General features: G+C 47.4%; 1 protein-coding gene across 9 annotated transcripts in view; it reads left to right on the top strand.

The window, feature by feature from the left end:
- The window catches only part of LOC141161754 (sodium channel protein type 2 subunit alpha-like), a 254,893-nt gene that overhangs the window by 45,191 nt on the left and 184,616 nt on the right, over positions 1-25,086 (top strand). For all 9 annotated transcript variants that reach the window (XM_073647029.1, XM_073647035.1, XM_073647030.1 and 6 more), the window contains exon 2: positions 18,773-19,087. In XM_073647029.1, coding sequence (XP_073503130.1) covers positions 18,821-19,087 — 267 coding nt within the window. In that variant the 5' untranslated portion in view covers positions 18,773-18,820. The remainder of the gene's footprint in view (positions 1-18,772; positions 19,088-25,086) is intronic.

Here is a 25,086-nt window from a genome sequence, read left to right on the forward strand (position 1 = left end):
CCTGCCCGTCTTCCCTGGGAGCCACCCGCTTCCTCACAAGGACTGCCCCCTTGTATAGTTGCACAGAGGTTCCACCTCCCAGACCCGTTCCAATTTCACAGGAAACTATGTGTCTCAGACTGTCACACCAGGTGTGGAAAAGACTTGGTGCAACACAAAGGGAAAAGGGAAAGGGAGCCCAGACTCTAGGGAAAGGGGGAAGGGGAGACCTCCTAGTCTGGTCTAGTGTCACCCTGTCTCAACTACCATCCCTATATTGGCTCTTCACGCGTGCCCCGCCCTGACTTTCCCTGGCATATGGCTAAGGCTAGCGACGGGAGGAGATGAGCACTAGTCGATCTCCACTAAACTTTATAGACAACAAGGGTGGACAAACAGGGGGGACTTCCTTAGCTTTAGACGACTCCAGACAAATGTGCACACGGCCTCAAGCTCCAGAGAGGACGAAGTACTGCTCTTGCTAAAGCCTCACACGTAGTAATGAATATCGACGGCACCTCCCTCTCAGACACACCAGGTATATATACACCCAGACCAGGGAGCTAATTAGTCAGAGGGAGGTAGCCGCTGGGTCCTAGAGACAGCTGGCCTCTAAGAAGATGTCTGTAATGCCAAACGTAGAGATCTCCTGCAACCAACTGCAGGGCGACTGTCTGTCACCTCTGACACACCCTTGACACAGGTCCCTCATCTTCAGACAGGGTTTCATTTTTTACAGTAACCTTTTGGCCGACAGCTGCTTCCAGGGTCATTTTTCATTCTTGCGAGCAGCAGAGCTCGATCACGCTGGCCTTTCTTGCCAAATTCCAATGCAAAGTGGCAAAAGTTACATTCATTAAAATGGTTTAGAAATCTAAACTCTCGGCCTATATTTTATAACAAGACGTGTAAAAGGGAAAAAAGCCGACTCCTGCTGTTCTGCTGTCAAGGGAGTGAACAGAGGGCGTCATGCGCCACGGTTCTGAATCTGCAGATCCTTCTTTGAACTTGTTAAGTGATATGTTATATTTCATTTGCTCTTTTGTGCTGCTTGTTGGAAGATTACAGCCGCCGTTGAGAACTGCGAGAGAGTATTAGATTCTTTGCAGTATTCACAGAATTGTAAAGATCACCATGGTTTTTTGGGGTGGGGGTTTTGAAGTAGAGTCTGTTTAAAGAGATTTTCAGTGATTTTGATATTGCCGTGCTATGCTTAGTGTAGGTCATCAATATCAGATCGAGAGGGGTGCGGCACCACGAATACCCACCAATAAGCTTTATTCTGCCACCGATGTATGTGGGGTGAGATGTGTCTGAGGGATGTGACACGGATGTCTGTATAAGCAATGGCATATAGCGTCAACTCACTGACCTGCGCTTCTGTTCCTCATGAACTTCACGTGGTAATCCGGAATGATGATGCAGTGATGAATTCAACAGATTTATTTACAGTTCTTGATGAGGTGAGATGAGGGAAAGTGAAGGATGAGGAAAGAGGAGGAATTGTAGGTATTAGAAGCGCCAGGTAAAGTGGTAACAAGAGAATCCTTTCTCCAGTCCTGCAGCATGTGTAGTCAAGATGGATGTGATGAAGAAGAAGGAAGTGAGGAGCAGGAGATAGGAGGAGTTACAGACCGAAAGGTGTTGTGGGTAAAACACAGGAATAATACATGTTATAACTTATTATAACAATGGCCAGTAGATGGCAGCAAAGTACAACAATACAATAATCATGTAACATTAGGTAATGCCCAAAATGGCTGAAAGTCTTTTCAAACAAAGAGCTGGACAGCACACTCCCCGTCTGAAATCCCTGGATTTCACTATATTAACAGTCTTGAGGTGTAGGTGTTTTCCTGAAGTACTGAGGGATACCTCAACCTGAAAGACAAACAATGCATGCAATGCAACAATAACATATAACAAAAGAGGTAGACGAATGTCTATAACAGTTCCTGAAGCAATCCAAAGGATGCCCATCTTCGAATTGGAGAAGCCGCACTAGGCCAAACTGTCTCCAACCCAATTGTAATCCAGTGGTTACAGTTCCTGGAAAGTTCCTTGTGGTTGAATGGATAGTCCTTAATTCTCAACCGACATAAGTAAGATGACCTCTGATATAGGCCTAATGAAAGATTTGTGGTCACCTTGCTTCGTGACTGTTACGTCCACCTTGCGCACCTTGCCATCTTCACTTGGAAAGGTTTTCGATATAAGTCCCATAGGCCATTCGTTTCTTTCCACTTTCTGGTCTCTCATGAGAACAAGATCTCTTACTTGTAAGCTAGGTTTAACTTGTTGCCATTTTCTCCGTCGTTGAAGAAGGTTAAGGTAATCCCTCTTCCATCTACTTCAGAAACAGTTAGCCAGATGTTGCACGTGTTTCCAACATCTCTGATATTTGTTACCGGACACAGAGTCTTCAGGTGGGTTAGGAACGGTTCCAAGTTTCTGAGTGAGGAGAGTTGCTGGTGTAAGAATAGCAGGAGATTCTGAATCCGTAGATATGGGAACAAGTGGTCTTGAGTTTACAATAGCCGATACTTCTGCTAAGAAAGTGGTTAAGGTCTCATGAGTGAGTCTCGAGAGGTTTGAGTCCATCAACATAGACTCCAGTATCCGACGAGTGATGCCTGTTATGCACACGCCCGGGCTAAGCGGCGTGTGCGTGTGATTGGTAGTGATTCCACTGGACCGTGCCGGAGAGTGAATGCCTGGAGGGGTGTGACTAAGTATTCACCCGATCCGACCAGGGTCGCACGACGGCATACGACGCCAGTGCACCAAGGAGGAACCGAGCAGAGGGACCAGGTGCTACTCCAGGACAGACCCCGGACACGGCTGTTGACCCACACAGGGAAATACAGGAACAGGCTGGTAGGCTGGCACACAGACTGGAGGGTATAGGCAGGCACGACTGGTATGCAGGCAGGCGGGTATGCAGGCAGGGGGGTAAAGGCAAGCACAGCTAGAGTGCAGACAGGGAGGCACTAGCAGGTAGGAACACAGGCGGGATAGGACCCAGTACACACCGGGACTCAGGAACAATACAGGCAGAGGGTTACAGGCAAGCACAGCTAGAGTGCAGACAAGGCTGAGCAGGGAGGACAGGGCTCTGTTCACACGGAACAGACAGGAAGGGAAAGACAGAGCCAGATACTCACACAGTACTTGCAGAGACAACAAGCAGGAGTTAGGTACGAGTTCAGACTCTGCAGAAAAAGGAAGGGAACGGACATAGAGGCAAAACAGGTAAAGGACAGGAGAGAGTTCAGACTGGAACTGAGTGTACGGAGGAGACCGACACTGCAGAGGGATACAGGAGCGGGTCTGGGAATACGGCCCCCAGAGAGGCGGAACGAACAGGCAAGGAGCGTGTTCAGACAGGACAGACCAGACACAGGAGCGGGTCTAGGAAATCGGCCACTAGAAGGCGAAAGGAACAGGCTAGGAGCGTGTTCAGACAGGACAGACAAGAGAACACAGAAAGGAGTCAGTTCAGACACGGGAGCTGATACCGCAAAGCAGGAGACATACAGGACTCAGTTCAGACACGGGAGCTGATACCGCAAAGCAGGAGACATACAGGACTCAGTTCAGACACGGGAACTGATACAAAAAGCAGGAGACAAGAGACGGGACCTGGCACCTTCAGAGTGCAAGCACACACTGAAGGAAACACTATGCTCAGGCAGGGATAGAAGGGAGCTGCTGAGCTATATACCAAGTGACAGACAGCAATAGGCTGAGGACGCACAAGGGGTGTGACCCACAGCAGGTACAAAAGGCAGGAAGTGATCGGGCGCCGCCCTTAAGCAGCAGAAACAGACACAAACAGACAGCATGGAGGGAAGCCAGAGAGACATTCTGGACAGGAGATCAAGTGCGCCCTCTTGCACAGTGGGAGATGGACCACCATGCAAGGACGCCGCCAGGTATGTTACAGTACCTCCCCCCTTACGCCCCCTCTTCTTCAGGCCTGCCAGAATCTTCCGCAGGGAATTCGAGGGCCAGTCGTTCACTGGGTTGGAGGGGGACAGAGACTTAAGGGTAATCTCTGCTTCGAGGTACATCTTGTCAAGCTCACAGGAAGAAATAGACGGGTTATCACGTACATAATGAGGAAAAGTCACTGTCTCTTTGTTATCTGGTGGTATCCCGGAGGATTCAGGAAACAACTGGAGGTCCTCCGCCGGGTCAGAAGAGTGCAGAGGCTCAGAGAAAACAACTGCTTCAGAGTACACTAGGTCGGACTCACTGGAGGAAGCAGGCGAGGTATCGGGTACCGAGTATAGGAAAGTCTCTGTCCATTCACCACCAGGTGGCACCCCGAAGGGTTCTGGAGACAGCTGGCGGTCCTCCGCCTGGTCAGAGGGGTGTAGAGACTCACGGGTAACCTCTGCTTCAGAGTACACTAGGTCGGACTCACTGGAGGAAGCAGGCGAGGTATCGGGTACCGAGTATAGGAAAGTCTCTGTCCATTCACCACCAGGTGGCACCCCGAAGGGTTCTGGAGACAGCTGGCGGTCCTCCGCCTGGTCAGAGGGGTGTAGAGACTCACGGGTAACCTCTGCTTCAGAGTACACTAGGTCGGACTCACTGGACGAAGCAAGCGAGGTATCAGATCCAGGATATAGGAAAGTCTCTGTCCATTCACCACCAGGTGGCACCCCGAAGGATTCTGAACACAACTGGAGGTCCTCCGCCTGGTCGGAGGGGTGTAGAGACTCAGGAGTAACCTCTGCTTCGGAGTACACTAAGTTGGACTCACTGGACGAAGCGAGCGAGGTATCAGGTACAGAGTATAGGAGAGTATCTGTCCTTTCGCTACCAGGTAGCACCCCGAAGGGTTCAGGAGACAACTGGAGATCCTCCGCCTGGTCGGAGGGGTGTAGAGACTCGGAGGTAACTACCACTTTGGGGTACCCATTGTCAGGCTCACAGGACGAAGCGGACAAAGTATTGAGTACCGGGTGTAGAGAAGTCTCTCTCCATTTGTCATCGAGTGGTATCCCGGAGGGTTCAGGAGGCAACAGGGGATCCTCCGCCAGGTAGTAGAGGTGCACAGACTCTGAGGTAACCACAGCTTTGGAGCATCCTTGGACATGCACACCGGTTAAAGAGAAAGAAGCATCTGATGCCGGGTGCAGGAAGTTCTCCTGTGTGGAGTCTGGATGGGCAGAAGTCTCTTCGGCCAGGAGAACTGGTGCACTACCCACGCACATTACCCATTGGGGTTTCTCCGGGATACAGGGAGATGAAGCTTCAGTAGGGACTCCAAGGCTGGGGTCAGGAGGTCTCAGGGAGGACAGACCCTGGCGTGACGGCTTGCCTCTAAGTCTAGCACGTCTGGACTGCCTCTTGAGGTTGAGAGAAGTATTCCGGAAAGCGTAGTCACCCTGTGAGGATTCTGGGTGGGCAGTAGTCTCATTGGGCTGGAGGACTATTGCGCTACCCACACACATTACCCGTCGGGGCTGCTCCGGGATATTGGGAAGTGAAGCTTCAGCAGGGGCTTCAGAGTTAGGGTCCTCGAAGACCATACAAAAGGCCACCAGGAAGGCCTGCAGGTCAAGGATGACAGGATCCCATGCTTCCCATAGGGGGGTGACCCATTTCAAGGCATCACCCGCTAGGTAGTCAATCATAAAGGCCACTTTAGCCCAATCGGAAGGAAAATAGAGAGGGTAGGCCTTAAAGTGTAGCATGCATTGCTCCACAAATGCACGACACTGTCTTGGATCCCCATAGTAACGTGGCGGATCCGCAGGAACGAGGGCTGATAGATCCATCTGGACGGGTGCGTAATTCGCCTGGAACTCAGCTAAAGGGGGAAAAAAAAATTATTTATTTTATTTTAATGCATGTATTCGCTGGAAAAACTTCTCAAAGAGCGAAAGCCGTGGGGCTCAACGGGAACCATGGCCTGAGCATGCTGTTATGCACACGCCCGGGCTAAGCGGCGTGTGCGTGTGATTGGTAGTGATTCCACTGGACCATGCCGGAGAGTGAATGCCTGGAGGGGCGTGACTAAGTATTCACCCGATCCGACCAGGGTCGCACGACGGCATACGACGCCAGTGCACCAAGGAGGAACCGAGCAGAGGGACCAGGTGCTACTCCAGGACAGACCCCGGACACGGCTGTTGACCCACACAGGGAAATACAGGAACAGGCTGGTAGGCTGGCACACAGACTGGAGGGTATAGGCAGGCACGACTGGTATGCAGGCAGGCGGGTATGCAGGCAGGGGGGTAAAGGCAAGCACAGCTAGAGTGCAGACAGGGAGGCACTAGCAGGTAGGAACACAGGCGGGATAGGACCCAGTACACACCGGGACTCAGGAACAATACAGGCAGAGGGTTACAGGCAAGCACAGCTAGAGTGCAGACAAGGCTGAGCAGGGAGGACAGGGCTCTGTTCACACGGAACAGACAGGAAGGGAAAGACAGAGCCAGATACTCACACAGTACTTGCAGAGACAACAAGCAGGAGTTAGGTACGAGTTCAGACTCTGCAGAAAAAGGAAGGGAACGGACATAGAGGCAAAACAGGTAAAGGACAGGAGAGAGTTCAGACTGGAACTGAGTGTACGGAGGAGACCGACACTGCAGAGGGATACAGGAGCGGGTCTGGGAATACGGCCCCCAGAGAGGCGGAACGAACAGGCAAGGAGCGTGTTCAGACAGGACAGACCAGACACAGGAGCGGGTCTAGGAAATCGGCCACTAGAAGGCGAAAGGAACAGGCTAGGAGCGTGTTCAGACAGGACAGACAAGAGAACACAGAAAGGAGTCAGTTCAGACACGGGAGCTGATACCGCAAAGCAGGAGACATACAGGACTCAGTTCAGACACGGGAGCTGATACCGCAAAGCAGGAGACATACAGGACTCAGTTCAGACACGGGAACTGATACAAAAAGCAGGAGACAAGAGACGGGACCTGGCACCTTCAGAGTGCAAGCACACACTGAAGGAAACACTATGCTCAGGCAGGGATAGAAGGGAGCTGCTGAGCTATATACCAAGTGACAGACAGCAATAGGCTGAGGACGCACAAGGGGTGTGACCCACAGCAGGTACAAAAGGCAGGAAGTGATCGGGCGCCGCCCTTAAGCAGCAGAAACAGACACAAACAGACAGCATGGAGGGAAGCCAGAGAGACATTCTGGACAGGAGATCAAGTGCGCCCTCTTGCACAGTGGGAGATGGACCACCATGCAAGGACGCCGCCAGGTATGTTACAATGCCTATCATTCTTTCCCATGATCCGCCCATATGGGAAGCGTGAGGAGGGTTGAAGACCCATGAACAGCCATTGTTTGCCAAGAAATCCTGGGCTGCAGTTGCATCTAATTGTAGTTCTCGACAGGCACCTACAAAGTTTGTTCCACAATCAGACCTTATTTGCTTGACTGGTCCTCATATGGCGAGGAATCGTCTTAAGGCATTGATAAAACTGGAGAAATCCATTGATTCTATTACTTTTATGTGTATTGTTCGTACACTCATGCATGTGAACAACACTGCCCAACGTTTACTTTGGGCATGTCCGCCTCTGGTCCTACGTGCAGTGACTTCCCAAGGGCCAAAAACGTCCAAACCAATATAGGTAAACGGTGGTTCTGTGCTTGTCCTGTCAGCAGGCAAATCAGACATCTGTTGCTGTTGCAGTTTTCCTCTTGCCTTGCGACACTGAACACAAAGATGAATTAAATGGGAAACTTGTCTCTTTGCTCCCACAATCGAGAGGCCTGCAACTCTTAAGGCACCTTCAGTGAAGTGTCTGCCTTGATGTTTGACCTTTTCATGGTAATGTCGTATTAGCAGAGTGGTGATGTGGTGATGGCCAGGAATGATTAGAGGATTCTTTTCTGCCTCCTCCAACTTGGCTTTGTTTAAACGACCACCGACTCTCAGTAAACCCTTCTTGTCAATTACGGGATTTAAGTCGACAATAGGGCTGTTTTTAAGGACATCTTGCTTTTTAAGTATACATTCCATTTCCTTGTGAAAAACATTCTGCTGCACATTATGTATCACAAACAGTTCACTCAGAGCAATGTCTTCTGCAGAGAGAGGCTTATGACAGATGTGCCAACCGCGACACTCAGCGTTACTGTCCTTATTGCAGTAGCATTGTGCGATGTGGACTAACCTTGCAATAGCACGAACAAGCCTTATCCATCTGGAGAAGCAATCAAATAGCCGACAGTCCAAGCCATCCTTTTCCTTGGAATTGGTGATGAGGGTACTGATGTCAGGATGGATCTCTGGGTCAACGTCTGGATCCTGAAGACTGAAGCTGTCTTCAACGGCAGTCTCTTCACATTGGCCGCAAAGGAACTCCGGTCCTGTTAACTAAGAAGAGTTTGCAAAGGCACCAACAGACACTGGCCTAGTAGCAAGGTCAGCAGGGTTAAGATGGGATGGAACATACTGCCATTGCTCAGGTTTAGAGGATTTCCTGATCCTTTCAACGCGGTTACTGACATAGACATAGAAGCGTTTTGTCTGGTTGTATATGTAGCCCAGAACATCCTTGCAGTCTGTGTAGAATCTTGTGTCATCCACATGAATAGCTAGTTCACTCTGTATGAAGTCTGCAATCTCGATGGCTAGTACAGCCCCACAGAGCTCAAGTCTGGGTATGGTATGCTCAGGTTTAGGAGCCAATTTAACCTTTCCAAATAGAAATCCAACATGGGCTTCATTGTTAGAGTCTATAACCTTCAAATAGGCAACAGCTGCAATGGCTTCAGTAGAGGCGTCAGAGAATGTATGGATCTCTTTCCCTTGACTCGTAGCAAGAGATGCTGGAGTGTAACAACGTGGTATGTGGATTTTATCTAAGGCACAAAGAGATTCCCTCCATGACTTCTGTGGCACCCTGCTGCGCACTGTTGCCACAGATCCCAGAGGAGTGCATGGATGGAATTCTCCCCAGTGACCTCACTACATGCAGACATCTCCACCCAAGTCCACTAGATGGAGCCCTGTCAGGTATATAAATACTGGGGGGTGGAGTTCAGGAAGTCAGTCAGTGGGAAGCAGACAGTGTGACACCATGCTGCAGCTCCAGACAAGCTGAAGTCTGTGTGGCTGAAGGCCAGGCTAGGCCCAAGCTGCGGGCTAGTCTGGCCAGTGAGAACCTGGAGCGGGCTAGAAGGCAAGTGAGAGTTCCTGTCAGGCACAGACAGGGACAGAACTCAGAGAGTCTGCTCAGGGAGTCTGCATGAGAGAGTCTGCAGACTGAGGAGAAGAAGGAGAAACGCATAGAGGGCAGAGGAGCATAACAGGCTCACCCCGAACCATATACCGGATACCGGGTCCGCGCCTACAGGGATCTTTATGACCAGTAGGAACAACCGGAATCCCTGGAGAACTACAAGTTCCAGGTTAACCAACCGCTGACCACAGCAACAGGGTTAGGTACCACTAAGGCTCCAGCGACCAGGAATAGTGGGAACCAGGAGAAAACCCTACCGCCAGGTCAGTAGGTACAAGAAGGAAGCAGTAAGCAAGCCAGGCAGGCCCGAAGCTTAGAGAGTAAAAGACACAGATCAGGAGGCCTTACACCCGCTCACTGGGGAGAGTCCAGAAATGTACCCTTCGCCCTGAGTGCCTTGGACTGTACCTGCATCACCACCAGTAAAGGTATTGAAGTTTACCCTTGTGTGTGTGCCTGTACTTCCTCTGGGACCGTCCTGCCGTCTCCCTCCTGCTTCCACCATCTTTCTACACCTCTACACTGCCCTGAGGCCTGCTCCCCCTGTGGGGAGCCGTCCCATCATAGCTGCCCCTAACATCAGCCTCAGTGGACTGTCGCAGTGCTGGTAACCTCTTACCAGAATCCACAGGTGGCGTCACAAATTATTCTAAAACCCCTATAAATATAATTATTCCCCATTTCACTGACCGCCCTGGGTCACGGACCGGGCCAGCCACCGTGATATCCCCCGGCAACCAGAGGCCCGGCTGCCGAGTACTCCCACGGCCCAAGGGGCGCGTCAGCTTTGGCGTCACAAACAGGATTTCGTGCCCGCTGCAACGACGGAGTATTGTGCCCGTTGCCACCGCCTACTGTGCGCCTTTAATAAGAACTGTGTGTTTAACTATGGCGAAGATCGCCGCCATTACTGTGTTGCCGCACGGGAAGAAGGGCGTAACCGCGGGAAACTGAGGCATACTTGCTGAAGCGCGCTAAGCCCAGGACACGCCCCTTGCCGCAACGACGAACCAGGAAGCGCAAGGTCCTGGAAGGAGTCCAGTGAGCGCCCTGACGTCAGACGCAAGCGACGCAAGGTCCTGAAAGAAGACCGTCGCCTGCGGAGTTGCGGCCTACCGGAAGAAAAGTAAAGAAGGTAGGCCACGGTTCACTAGAGGGGGCGCAACGATGTCCGAAGCCCAGCAGAACGCCGCGGCCCTCGACAACGCCCCCGCAGGAGTCTCTTCGTCCGGTGCTGCTCAGGCAGGAGCAGTCGCCGCACCAGCAGGAGCTGTGGCACGGATGGTGCCCATGGCTCTACAGCATGCCGTAAATGTTCAGAGGGTGAGGGAACTGTTGGAACAGGACACCCTGACTGAACGGGAGGATGACCAGGACGGGTCACCCACCTCCCATAACCAGGCTCAGCCCAGGACGGGGCGCCCTTGAGCTACTAGTTCCCCGGTAGCTCTCATGTAACCTGAACTTGGAGTCCGTGAACTATGAGCGGTCCCACCATTGAACGTAGTTTGCACCTCCTGAGGTGCCCCCTGGTGGTTTTCACAAGACCACCACCACAAAAACCTTCTTGGCGTGGCCAAACCAGTGGTCCTACAACAGTCCTGCAGCCCGCCCAGGACCTTCGTTGGGGGTTTGGAGCAGGTCACCCACAAGCCAGCTTACTCGGATGAGAGGGACACACCCGAGGAGGGATCTAATCAAAACTGGTCATTGCAGAACGTAAAGTTGTGTTGCTGCTAATGTGCGTGTGCAGCCCACAAACTGTTTCCTTGTACATAATTGCACTCCCTGGAGTGCCTCTAAAGCTACCTATGCAGTGAAATGGACACCCTGTTAGGGGACTCACTGACATGTGCTCCAAAACTTTAACTGTTGTATATATGTGTATTATTTATTATGTTTTTGCAACGTTCAAGAGATGTGCCTCCCATAAAGGGAAGAAATGTTATTGTTTAACCTGTTTTTGAAAAATGCTTCAGTCCAGGAGTACTGAGTTTTACTAGGGGGGAATGTGGCGCCCTGCTGCGCAGTGGTACCACAGATCCCAGAGGGGTGCATGGATGGAATTCTCCCCAGTGGCCTCACTACATGCAGACATCTCCACCCAAGTCCACTAGATGGAGCCCTGTCAGGTATATAAATACTGGGGGGTGGAGTTCAGGAAGTCAGTCAGTGGGAAGCAGACAGTGTGACACCATGCTGCAGCTCCAGACAAGCTGAAGTCTGTGTGGCTGAAGGCCAGGCTAGGCCCAAGCTGCGGGCTAGTCTGGCCAGTGAGAGCCTGGAATGGGCTAGAAGGGAAGTGAGAGTTCCTGTCAGGCACAGACAGGGATAGAACTCAGAGAGTCTGCTCAGGGAGTCTGCATGAGAGAGTCTGCAGACTGAGGAGAAGAAGGAGAAACGCATAGGGGGCAGAGGAGCATAACAGGCTCACCCTGAACCATATACCGGACACCGGGTCCGCGCCTACAGGGATCTTTATGACCAGTATGAACAACCGGAATCCCTGGAGAACTACAAGTTCCTGGTTAACCAACCGCTGACCACAGCAACAGGGTTAGGTACCACTAAGGCTCCAGCGACCAGGAATAGTGGGAACCAGGAGAAAACACTACCGCCAGGTCAGTAGGTACAAGAAGGAAGCAGTAAGCAAGCCAGGCCTAGCTCCAGGCAGGTCCGAAGCTTAGAGAGTAAAAGACACAGATCAGGAGGCCTTACACCCGCTCACTGGGGAGAGTCCAGAAATGTACCCTTCGCCCTGAGTGCCTTGGACTGTACCTGCATCACCACCAGTAAAGGTATTGAAGTTTACCCTTGTGTGTGTGCCTGTACTTCCTCTGGGACTGTCCTGCCGTCTCCCTCCTGCTTCCACCATCTTTCTACACCTCTACACTGCCCTGAGGCCTGCTCCACCTGTGGGGAGCCGTCCCATCATAGCTGCCCCTAACATCAGCCTCAGTGGACTGTCGCAGCGCTGGTAACCTCTTATCAGAATCCACAGGTCACGAATTATTCTAAAACCCCTATAAATATAATTATTCCCCATTTCACTGACCGCCCTGGGTCACGGACCAGGCCAGCCACCGTGATATCCCCCGGCAACCAGAGGCCCGGCTGCCGAGTACTCCCACTGCCCAGGGGCGCGTCACTTCCACTTTAGTTGTTTGTCAGCAGGGAGTGGTACGTCCCAGTCCTTAATAGACTCTGAGAGTTGCTTTAACAGAAGCTTGCCTTGTATAGTCAGGGGTGCAGCAAACCCGAGTGGATCGTATAGACTGTTCACCACTGACAGAACCCCACGCTTAGTAAATGTTTTTTCTGTACCAGTAACCTGAAAGCTGAAGGAGTCCTTTAACAAGTTCCATCTCAAGCCCAGACTTCTCTGTACTGGTGGGTTGTCTGAACCTAGATTCAAGTCTCTGAATTCTGAAGCATGATCATTAGAGTGAAAAGCCTTCATGGCAACAGCACTGTTGGAGGCAATTTTATGCAATCTTAAGTGAGCTTTAGAAAGCATACCTTGTGTCCATTTGAGCAGATCTATGGCTTCTTCCGCTGTGGGCAGGGATTTGAGACCGTCGTCCACATAGAAGTCCTTTTCAACGAACTGTTGGGCGTCCTTCCCGAATTCTGCTTCACCATCAGAGGCGGTCCTACGTAGGCCGTATGTGCAACTGCAGGAGAAGGGCTGTTTCCAAACACGTGCACCTTCATGCGGTATTCAACCACTTCCTTGCTGGTGTCGTTGTCTCGGTGCCATAGAAAACAGAGATAGCTTCTATGGTCTTGTCCCACGATGAAACAATGGAACATTTGTTCAATGTCAGCAGTAATGGCGACTGGCTCTTTTCTGAATCTCATGAGCGCTCCCACCAGGTTATTAGTCATGTTGGGACCAGTGAGGAGAACATCGTTCAGAGATACACCATCATGTTTGGCGCTTGAATCGAACACCACTCTGATTTGTTTAGGCTTTCTTGGATGGTATACTCCAAAGGAAGGTAGATACCAGCATTCTTCATTGGCTTGCAAGGGTGGAGCTGGCTCTGCGTGGTCATTGCGAAATATCTTCTCCATAAAGGCTACAAAATGGTCCTTCATTTCAGGCTTATTTCTCAATGTTCTCTGCAGTGAGGTGAACATAAGGCCTGTTCTCGGTTGTTAGGAAGCATGGCCCTTGTACCCTTGAAGGGTAAGGGAGCGACCCAATGGTCAGATTCGTTCTTGAAGAATCCACTGTCCATTATTTTATTAAATTCCTTGTCTTCTATGGATAAGGCGACCTTGTTGTCATCTTGTATTGTGCGAAACACTGTTCTCCCTAAGTCGTCACCATAGGGAGTGGGAATGATGTCAGGCTCTTGGATGAAGTCAGAGAACCTTTTTTTCACTTTGTAGTAATGAGAGCATGGTTTGAAGTGAGTTGTGCGACCATTTTGAAGTACATACGTTTTAAAGGAGTTGACTTCGGATGCCTTGTGACTCTTATCCAGACATACATTGCCCCCGATTACCCAGCCTAGATCAAGTCTTTGGGCGTATGGAGCATCATCTGGGCCATTGCATTGTTGGCGCACCTTGTGGACCCTTAGAATGTCTCTCCCCAGTACGATTAGATTATCAGCATTCGTGTCCCGAGGAGGAATTTTGTTAGTTAGGTGCCTCAAGTGGGGATGATGAAGCTTGGCTTCCGGAGTGGGAATTTCTTCCTTGTTATCAGGTATCTGGTCACATTTAATTAAAGTTGGCAAGGGTATGTGCACGTTCCTCTTGATTGAAGAGATAATGTACCCAGAAGCTCTCCTACCAGACGTCTCAATATGACCAGAACAGGTGTTGAGAGTGTACGGAGCCATTTGTCCTTTTATATTGAAGATCTCAAAGAGTTTTGACTTTGCTAGAGACCTGTTACTTTGCTCATCTTTTATGGCATACATTTTGGAGGCTTTGTCGGGTTGTCCTTCTGGATAGACCTTGACCAGACATACTTTAGCGCAGCATGTAGGAGCAGTCCCTTCTCCACATACTTCCATACATGAGGAGGAAACAGCAGTTGCAGCTGGGTCAGGAACTTGTGGCTCCCCGCCATGCTTTTGAGCAGGATTGGGTGCTGCAGAAGGGTTGTGAATTGTGTGGAGCTGGTGTGGGATGCATAGATGTAACGTGTTTGTCACTACTGCATTCGGTGCACTTAATGACAGCCTTACAGTCCTTAGCAAGGTGGTCTGAGGAGGCGCAACACTTGTAACACCCTAGCTCTTTGAGAATATCTCTGCATTCCTGCAAAGTTTTTGCCCTGAATCCACGGCATTCCTTAAGTGGGTGAGGTCTTTTGTGAATAGAGCACATACAGTTACTGTCCATAGCTTTAGGAGCAACAGCGTTTGTTTTGGTAAAAGAGGGTGCAGTAAGTGGAACATCAGTCTTTCTCACGGATACTGTGCTCCTTAACTCTCTACGTTTGGTGATATTGTTATCATACCTTGTAGATGATGATAATGATAAAGCTGGTGGAGTAGGTTCAGTGAAGTCAAAGCTGGGATCATTCTTCTTCCGAACTTGATCACTGACGAACCTGGAAAAATAGGAAAAGGGAGGAAAAGACACATTATGCTGTCCTTTATACTGTGAGCTGTGGTCTGCCCATTTATCCTGCATGCCTTTTGGCAACTTGAGAACTACTGGAGTCACGCCATGAGCAGTATCAACGTAGCTCAGTCCTGAAAGACGTGGGTCTAATTTTGCCAATTCTATTTCCTTTAGCTGGTCACTCAAGTCTTGCAGTTTTCGATTGTCCTTGTTAGTTATTTTTGGGAAGGCTTGCAGTTTCTTAAATAAGGCAGACTCTATGGCTTCTGAGCTGCCGTAGGTTTGCTCCAGTCTCTCCCATGCTGCAATAAGACCTGCATCTGAATAGTCCACATGAACTGCCCTTATTGTCTTGATGCGCTCCGCTGATTCAGGACCTAACCAGTTGACAAGCAAATCTAGTTGTTCCTTGCCAGTGAGATTAAGGTCTTGGATTACTGCTTGAAAGGTCGATTTCCAGGCTCTATAATTTTCGGCACAATCATCAAACTTTGAGAGACTGATGTTTATTAACTAGCTGCGAATCATATATCTGGCGAATTCAGACATGTCCGACCTCCCGGTCATAGTTGCAGGATTAACTTGTGGTATCCCTGGGGAATGTAAGTTCTCTGGCTTATAAGACTGAGATGGATCAGGACGGAATGATGTGGCATGAGGGTTAAGTTGTGGTTTAGTCTCTATAGGGTCTGCTGGCTGCGGCCTAAATTGTGGGCTAGTGCTGGAAGTTACCTTGTCGGCAGTAGGTGGCGACATTTCTTGGCTTACGGGTGCATCCGTTGAATGGATTGGAGGTGGCGCTGGTACAGATGGTAAATGTTTTAGCACATAGTCTGTAGTGCGATCAGCTGGGTCCTCCATTTCTCCTGGAATAAAGCAGTCCATATCAGCATCTTGACCTAGTGCTTGTTCAAGGACCTTCAGTTTAGTGAGGGCTGCTGCTTCTTCCCTTTCTGCTTGGAGTATTTTTAATTGAGTTTCCATCTCAGCTTCCTGCTTTTTTAATTGGGCTCCCATCTCAGCTTCCTGCTTTTTTAATTGGGCTCCCATCTCAGCTTCCTGCTTTTTTAATTGGGCTTCTACTTCAGCCTCCTTCCTAGCAAAGGAGCTTCTTACTCTAGCTTCCTCTGCAGATGCACGGATTTCCAGTATCTTGTCAGACAATGTTGACTTCCTGGACTGAGATGATCTGGAAGACCGAGATGTGTTTTTGGTCGAGGTTGTACGATGTGACCTAACCGCTTGGAGGTGTGCGATGCGGAGTTCTGCCTTTACCTGGGCATCTCGCACTAATACGGTCTTTTCTTGGAGAAGAGTCTCCCTTTCAGCCAGCTCTGCTGGGGCATCATCCATATCACAGTTACTCAGGAATGCAATGTACTTAACAGACAGTCTCTGGTAGTGATCATAGGCGGCAGATAAACTCTTCAATTTGGCAGTTAAATCTGCTGCGTCATTGTTAGCACATGGAAGAACTGCTAAATAATGATCAACTCAGCCCCATAAATGATCTATGTTATCATGGAGCTCATCTCTGGTTGTCTCCAGGTTCTCTCTGACCTTTTGTGTTGGCTTGGTTACACGTTTGGGTCGTACATCCTACTCTGCAGTAAGTGTGGACTCTGCTCCTGGAGCATCTGTGGTGTCAGGAACATGATGTGCTTCTCCCACAGAGGGATCCACTGTGCCCTTTGTAGACATACTTTAGCTAAGATGATGGACGATCATAGACTTGCTAGCAGACATGCATATGCACGCAGATACTGAAGACTTAGGTCTCTTGTTACTATTCTGCCACCGATGTACGTGGGGCAAGATGTGTCTGAGGGATGTGACACGGATGTCTGTATAAGCAGTGGCGGATAGCGTCAACTCACTGACCTGCGCTCCTGTTCCTCATGAACTGCACATGGTAATCCGGAATGATGATGCAGTGATGAATTCAACAGATTTATTTACAGTTCTTGATGAGGTGAGATGAGGGAAAGTGAAGGATGAGGAAAGGGGAGGAATTGTAGATATTAGAAGCGCCAGGTAAAGTGGTAACAAGAGAATCCTTTCTCCAGTCCTGCAGCATGTGTAGTCAAGATGGATGTGATGAAGAAGAAGGAAGTGAGGAGCAGGAGATAGGAGGAGTTACAGACCGAAAGGTGTTGTGGGTAAAACACAGGAATAATACATGTTATAACATATTATAACAATGGCCAGTAGATGGCAGCAAAGTACAACAATACAATAATCATGTAACATTAGGTAATGCCCAAAATGGCTGAAAGTCTTTTCAAACAAAGAGCTGGACAGCACAAGCTTCTTTGAGCTCCCAGATGTGCACACAGTAAACAGAGCCAAAAAAGCACAGCTCCATGACTGCAGTATTGTAGAGGCTTCCCTCCGACTGTCCCCTTACTACCACCCAACCATTTCACATCACCAACACCCTCCCACGGTCCCGAGCCAGTAAACACTCATACTACCTTTCTTTGGATTAATTGGCCAAATTGGCCTTTTATTATACAAACACTACAACAACAATGACTTGTCAGTAAAGAGGTTGTAGGATCTCTGAAACCTGGTGGAAACGAATGAATAATAATGAACCATCTAGCATTACTCCCAGCCGCAACCACAGGCTTGAGGGCATCTTTGTTGCTGGAAAACCTTTTCCATAACGCCGACTCCAAGGGATTCTACCCTGAAGAATCCCAAAATCCGCCAGGTAATTAACCAAAATCCAAACATAAAGGGGAGGTTATCATCTTATACAACCCCCCACACAATTTTGCCACCAACTCCAAGAACCCCCTCACCACCCCTCGCCGAAATGACCCAATGACACGTCCCTGCACCTATTTCCAAAACTGAACTTTACTTGAACCCCCAAATGAAAGGGCGGTACCTTTACTCTTGGTGCCTTGTGCCAATTAATAGCCCTTACTTCTCTCAGATAATATATAGGCCTGCTCTAGTGTCAACACCCCCCTTTTAACAACGCTCCTTAAACTTTTGACCCCACAGAGCCCACGCTTCTCCTACCTTTATTAATTTAACCCATTCTTGCCCTACAAAGCTGAGTCATGGGTCACTACGCCCGTGGCTCTGCTGTGGGCTTCGTTTATCCTTATACTGTACAATGACTTCCGTTCACTTCCATTCACTCCGATAAGAGCTGAGCTGCAGTACCCAATAACAACCACTACACAGTGTATAGAGCTGTGCTGTCTCGTTTCTGTATAGTAAGTACACCCGGTCTGGGGGCAAGCACAAAGCACTGGCCCATGAGTGTCATGGAACATCCTTAGGCTGGGTTTCATATCACACTCGGTTCACCTAGCGTTTGTCCAAGTATCGATTACTAACAACTCATATTAGACAATTGACAGACTCTTTCTCCTGAATCATTAGATATTAATCACAAATAGTTTTCTTATTGTCAATAGCTGCAAAATGATGCCACCATTAACAACAATCAAGCAATTTGGACTTAATTTCTAATTATGCAGTGGAAAAACAATTTGATTCCCCCCTCCGCTCTATCACAATAACTTACCCTCTTGATCTGAAGATCATGCTAAAATTCGATCAGTGGCACACTAATCATCCTTCTAAGTTAGGTAGGAACTAGGTGTTTTTGATGCTGTAGATTTTCTGGACCATTTCTGCATCTATCAAGTAAAGTAGGTTACTTGCATTTTTTTGAAAATACGTAGCATAAAAAACTCACCAAAAACTCATCATGAGAACGTAGCGTAAAGTTCTTATGGAGTAAGGACTGGTTGGTTGTGAAACTAACAAGAGTTTTCCTATTGATGAGATTCCATTGTCTTCTCTTGTTGCCTTCTATTTGGTGTACATTTTGCTACATTTTCCCATTTAGTACAATTTGGTGTAAACAGTATTCGAGTGCATCCGCAATGGTTTGAATGTTGACAATTTATACCATTGAAATTGATTTTCCTTTCTTTTTTTTTTCCTAGCACCTTCATGTGTGAGAGGCTGATTGGTAATTAGTGCAGGATGAGAAGATGGAGCAGCCACTTTTACCCCCACCAGGACCTGACAGCCTTCGCTTGCTCACTAGAGAATCTCTTGCTGCTATCGAGAAGCGTTTTGCTGAAGAAAAAGCTAAAAAACCAGCAAAGGATCGAAGAGATGATGATGATGAAAATGGCCCCAAGCCCAATTCGGACTTGGAAGCAGGCAAAGGCTTGCCTTTTATATATGGAGACCTACCTTCAGAAATGGTCACGGAACCAATGGAGGATCTTGACCCATTTTACAGTAACAAAAGGGTATGTGTAATTTGTGATTAATTATCAAAAGTTGTGCCATTTATGTTGTGATTGTTATTATATCAACTTTAAAAATGTATATTTTTGGTTGGGCGCAAATAGCAGAAACAATTTTCTCCTACTGTGGAACCCTGTAAGGACATTCTTTAGACCTATAAGTATAAGACTTCTATGAATCCCATGTACAGCTAGGATCATTAACTTGATGTTCCTGATCACATAAACCCAGAGTTGTCCTACGAAGTAGAGATGGGCAGATCAGGCAAAATTCGAATTTGTTTGTTCGTGTGTTTTCTTCCTGTGGAATTTAATGTCCCTTATTAAGTTCTCTCTCGTTATCTGGAAAAAATAAAAAAAATCCCTTACACTCACTTCACCGTTCACCTCTCCAGCCCCTCCACTCCTCACCGTCACCTGTCCGTTCTCATTGTAACTTCTAATCACCACCTCTTGCTCTGATATCCATGAAGTGACCTTTCATGTGAATGTGTAGAACCAAGCCATGCCTCATCAGAGCCAGGAGTCCCTGCTCAGTGTGTGAGGGATTTCAGTGTCTGTGGTGGGGATCAGAAGATGCAGTGATGGTGAGGAGCGGAGGGGTCGGAGAGGAGAGTGGTAAGTTGAGTAGTGGTAATGGTGAGGAGTGGAGGGGTTGGAGAGGAGAGTGGTAAGTTGAGTATAAGTATTATTTTTGCATTTTTTTAACCTTTTGATGGCCCTTTATGAGGTGCCATTTTGATGAATCCACATGGAAAAACAAATTAGTAAAAATCTGCATTTTGGCAAATGCGGATGTTTGAAAAATTTGAGTCTAATTCAATTCCACTCGAATTTATTAGTTCACCTCTACCAGAAAGGCAAGATCTCAAGACCTGTTTTGGACAAGTGATGAGGTCAAATTCACTAGAAAGGGAAAAGAAACTTGGAATAGTCAGGGGTAAAAGAAACTTGGGAGTCCAAAGGCCGATTGGCTAGAAACCATCAAGAAAGACACAAAAATTAACATCCAGCAATCAAAAGAAGTCGTTGAAAATGGAAGGATGGCGAGAACTGACCTACAGAGTAACAAAGGGTTGGACACAACTGAACAGATAGTATCAGAATTAATAGTCCACATCACAGACTTTTGATCTGTCACATAAATAATTTTCTTTGGTTCTCCAAAGTATCTATAAAAATGGGGCAGCTTTGCAAATTGACAAATAAAAGCCTCCTCCCATTTTGTGTCTGCAGCTCCCTGCTGCAGGCTTAAGTGTCTCTGTTTTTAATTGCTGTGAAATCCTGTATGGTTTGATCCTCTAGACATATCCCCAATCCATCCATTACCTATTTACGCTAACATACATTTAGTACATTAGAATAAATAGGGGAAATATATAAAGTAGTTTGACAGCAGAATCTGACTACATTGGATTTTCTCGTAGTCTGTAACCATGGAAACAGGTGGACACAAGTTTTTTTTTAAGCTTCACCTGGCAGCCTGATGAATTGGACATTAAAACATTCATCATAAGAATAGTTCTTTGTGCTTTGAGCAACGTTTTGAACTATTGATCTGTAAAATAGGTCTTTTTGCTGCATTTTAGGTTAGTCCTTTATGGAAATCTTAGGATACACTTTTAAAGTGCGCCTATCTCATCTGATATGATTTTAAGAGTACAGTATCTATGTGTGATGAAAAAAAAATTGAGACACCAATGTCAAATGTGACAACACAAATTGTTTTACTTTGCTTATTCTTAATGTAACAGGCGACTCCAGCAATCCCATCTCCTTCATTGTTTCCAGGCACAGCTCCATAGTTTCAGTAGTTGTGTTTGGTACAGCAGCTCAGTCTCTTTGAATTAAAGAGAATAGGTCAACCGATTTTTGGCACCTACTCTGAGAGAAGCATAATGTAGAGACAGAGACCCTGATTCCAATGATGTGTCACGTACTGGGCTCCTTAGCGTAGTTTTGATACAATCACTGTTTTATTAGCAGGCGATTATGACTAGAGGACTAGTAAACCTGGAGCCATGTAGTCCTCAACATTCATGATCTCTATATAGTCCCGCCTCCACCACTGATTGGCCGATTTCTGTGTGCACTGTGCATAGGCCGAAAACTACCAATCGGTGGTGTGGGCGGGGTTGTACAGAGCTCAGCAGTCAGAGAACTGCTAGATCTGCAGCAGATAAAACAGTGATTTTATCAAAATGATAGCAAGCAGCCCAATAAGTGACACATCGCTGGAATCAGGATCTCTGCCTCTACATGATGCTGCTCTCAGATGGGAAAAACCTAGGATCACAACAAAATAAGAAAATACCCTGCAATAAGTAAATAAATAATTATTAATAGTACATGTAAATAACATAGGGTACTTAGTTGACACTATTTTGATCAAAAGAGAGTAAACGCCATCCCACTGCGACAAGGTGTACCCAATCAGGAGAACTGGGAAGGAGGGGGATGCAGCTGCAGCTTTTTGCTCAGTTTTTTTTAGCAAGTTGTTCATTTGCATGAATATGTGACACGTGGATCTTCTTTAGGACATCAAGTCAGGATTTATCATCAAGGGCGAGATCACGCGGTTAAGCTTTCCGTATGTCAGAAACTATGCACTCCCGAGGCCACCAATGATCACATGATTATGAACCAAATTCAACCGTGGGTAGGCAGAGTTTCAAATGCATGGCCAGGCGTACAATGTGGTCTCACTCTTAATGTCTTAAAGGTCAATGCCAGAGCTGCTCCGTTGGAAGTGCTAGACATGTTCTCTGTTTCAGGAGACTCCTACACAATTTGTAGCTAATAAATATGTAAGTAGAATAGATGTGGTTCTCCTAGACTCGCTAGATATTCTGTTTTCTGAAGAACATTGTAACACACAGTTGTAAACGTTGCTTTACCTAGTAATTTAGTTGCAGACATTTTTGAAAACTGTTATTGTGGATATATTCCCAGGGGTTATGTCACACAATTATACTTATTTTATAATGTTATTATACCTATTATAAATTTAAGCTAGGAGTATTCTGTATTTTAAGCATTTTCAGAAGATCACCATTGTTCATGCCTTTTTTTCTATACTGCCACTTGTGTGCATAGAGCAAGTACGTGTGGCATACTGAATTCATTGTAAATGCAAAGTCATAATATATCACATTGCAGTATAATTCACATCAGATCAGTCGGAAGAGCCCCTGCCCATTACTGCACATGTTCAATCTCCATTTTCAGGGGTTCCAAAACTAATTTTACTTCAGGTCTCTGTATATATCTGTGCCTACATGTAAAAGAAAGTATTACGGTAGAGTTACAGTTGTAATAAAAAATGTTTAACTCCCTCATTGCAATAATTAATTACTCCTTAGTCTGAAACATATTTGATAGGATGAAATTCCCCTATGGGGTTGTGACATTTTGCCATATTTTTACATTTACCAAATAAACTTGATGATTTTAAGAAGATCCTCATGCTGGAGTATCCTCTCTTTTTTCGATTAATATATTGTAACAAGTGGTTTATCCAAATTCATCACAAAACACCACTTTTACTGATTATCACAGTCTCGGATTTATTGATCCCATTCAGTACAATCATCTTTACTACTTAGTAGGGCCCCTTTGGCTGTTGTAACCTGCTGAATACTTGATGCATCACCACCAGACACTATCCAAAATTTTGAAGGAAAATGGTGGGTGCTTCTTATAGTCCGAAAGTTGCTGCGGGGTATATATATAGTACAGACCAAAAGTTTGGACACACCTTCTCATTTAAAGATGTTTCTGTATTTTCATGACTTTGAAAATTGTACATTCACACTGAAGGCATCAAAACTATGAATTAACACATGTAGAATTATATACTTAACAAAAAAGTGTGAAACAACTGAAAATATGTCTTATATTCTAGGTTCTTCAAAGTAGCCACCTTTTGCTTTGATGACTGCTTTGCACACTCTTGGCATTTTCTTGATGAGCTTCAAGAGGTAGCCACCGGAAATGGTCTTCCAACAATCTTGAAGGAGTTCCCAGAGATGCTTAGCACTTGTTGGCCCTTTTGCCTTCACTCTGCGGTCCAGCTCACCCCAAACCATCTCGATTGGGTTCAGGTCTGGTGACTGTGGAGGCCAGGTCATCTGGCATAGCACCCCATCACTCTACTTCTTGGTCAAATAGCCCTTACACAGCCTGGAGGTGTGTTTTGGGTCATTGTCCTGTTGAAAAGTAAATGATGGTCCAACTAAACGCAAACCGGATGGAATAGCATGTGGTAGCCATGCTGGTTCAGTATGCCTTCAATTTTGAATAAATCCCCAACAGTGTCACCAGCAAAGCACCCCCACACCATCACACCTCCTCCTCCATGCTTCACAGTGGGAACCAGGCATGTAGAGTCCATCCGTTCACCTTTTCTGCATCGCACAAAGACACGGTGGTTGGAACCAAAGATCTCAAATTTGGACTCATCAGACCAAAGCACAGATTTCCACTGGTCTAATGTCCATTCCTTGTGTTCTTTAGCCCAAACAAGTCTCTTCTGCTTGTTGCCTGTCCTTAGCAGTTGTTTCCTAGCAGCTATTTTACAATGAAGGCCTGCTGCACAAAGTCTCCTCTTAACAGTTGTTGAAGAGATGTGTCTGCTGCTAGAACTCTGTGTGGCATTGACCTGGTCTATAATCTGAGCTGCTGTTAACCTGCGATTTCTGAGGCTGGTGACTCGGATAAACTTAGCCTCAGAAGCAGAGGTGACTCTTGGGCTTCCTTTCCTGGGGCGGTCCTCATGTGAGCCAGTTTCTTTGTAGCGCTTGATGGTTTTGCAACTGCACTTGGGGACACTTTCAAAGTTTGGCCAATTTTTCGGACTGACTGACCTTCATTTCTTAAAGTAATGATGGCCACTCGTTTTTCTTTACTTAGCTGCTTTTTTCTTGCCATAATACAAATTCTAACAGTCTATTCAGTAGGACTATCAGCTGTGTATCCACCTGACTTCTGCACAACATAACTGATGGTCCCAACCCCATTTATAAGGCAAGAAATCCCACTTATTAAACCTGACAGGGCACACCTGTGAAGTGAAAATCATTTCCGGTGACTACCTCTTGAAGCTCATCAAGAGAATGCCAAGAGTGTACAAAGCAGTCATCAAAGCAAAGGTGGCTACTTTGAAGAACCTAGAATATAAGACATATTTTCAGTTGTTTCACACTGTTTTGTTAAGTATATAATTCCACATGTGGTAATTCATAGTTTTGATGCCTTCAGTGTGAATGTACAATTTTCATAGTCATGAAAATACAGAAAAATCTTTAAATGAGAAGGTGTGTCCAAACTTTTGGTCTGTACTGTATATATACTGTGTGGGGGGAGCGGTTGCAGCTGAGGAGCGGGGCAGGAGGCAGCAGCCGCCTGCTGCAGCCTACACTGTCCCGCTGCTAAAGAAAATGAATATTCACTGCTCCCCTCGCCCATAGGCATGGGGAACACTGAATATTCTTGCTCCTTAATAGCGGCACACAGTGTATCAGCAGCGCAGCTCCTACTGCTGCCGGGTGATCGCGTGTGCCCACTATTAAAGGGCATGAATATTCACCCCCTCTCCACGCCCATGGGCGTGGGAGGAGGTGAATATTCATGCCCTTTAACATCGGGCACACGCGATCGCCTGGCAGCAGCAGGAGCTGCGCTGCGGCTGCGCTATGTGCCGGCTATTAAGGAGCATGAAGTCACTGCTCCCCGCGCACACAGTCCCGGCGTGGGGAGCAGTGAGTTCCAGCAGCTGATCTCTCCTTGTGAGCCGCGCATGGCAGTGACGCCATGCGCAGCTCACATGGAGAGATCAGTGCCGGTAGACCGGACGCAGCACTGGAGGAGAGAGAAGAAAGGTGAGTAGGAGTGTTTATTTTTTATGTGCAGCGGGATGGGGATTAGGGGGACCATGCATACTAGGATAATGATGAGGGGGCCATACATACCAGGGTAAGGATGAGGGGGCCATACATACCAGG

This window comes from Phyllobates terribilis, unplaced genomic scaffold, assembly GCF_046119375.1.
Source record: "Phyllobates terribilis strain yellow unplaced genomic scaffold, ASM4611937v1 Scaffold_9__5_contigs__length_417890890, whole genome shotgun sequence".
NCBI lineage: Eukaryota > Metazoa > Chordata > Amphibia > Anura > Dendrobatidae > Phyllobates > Phyllobates terribilis.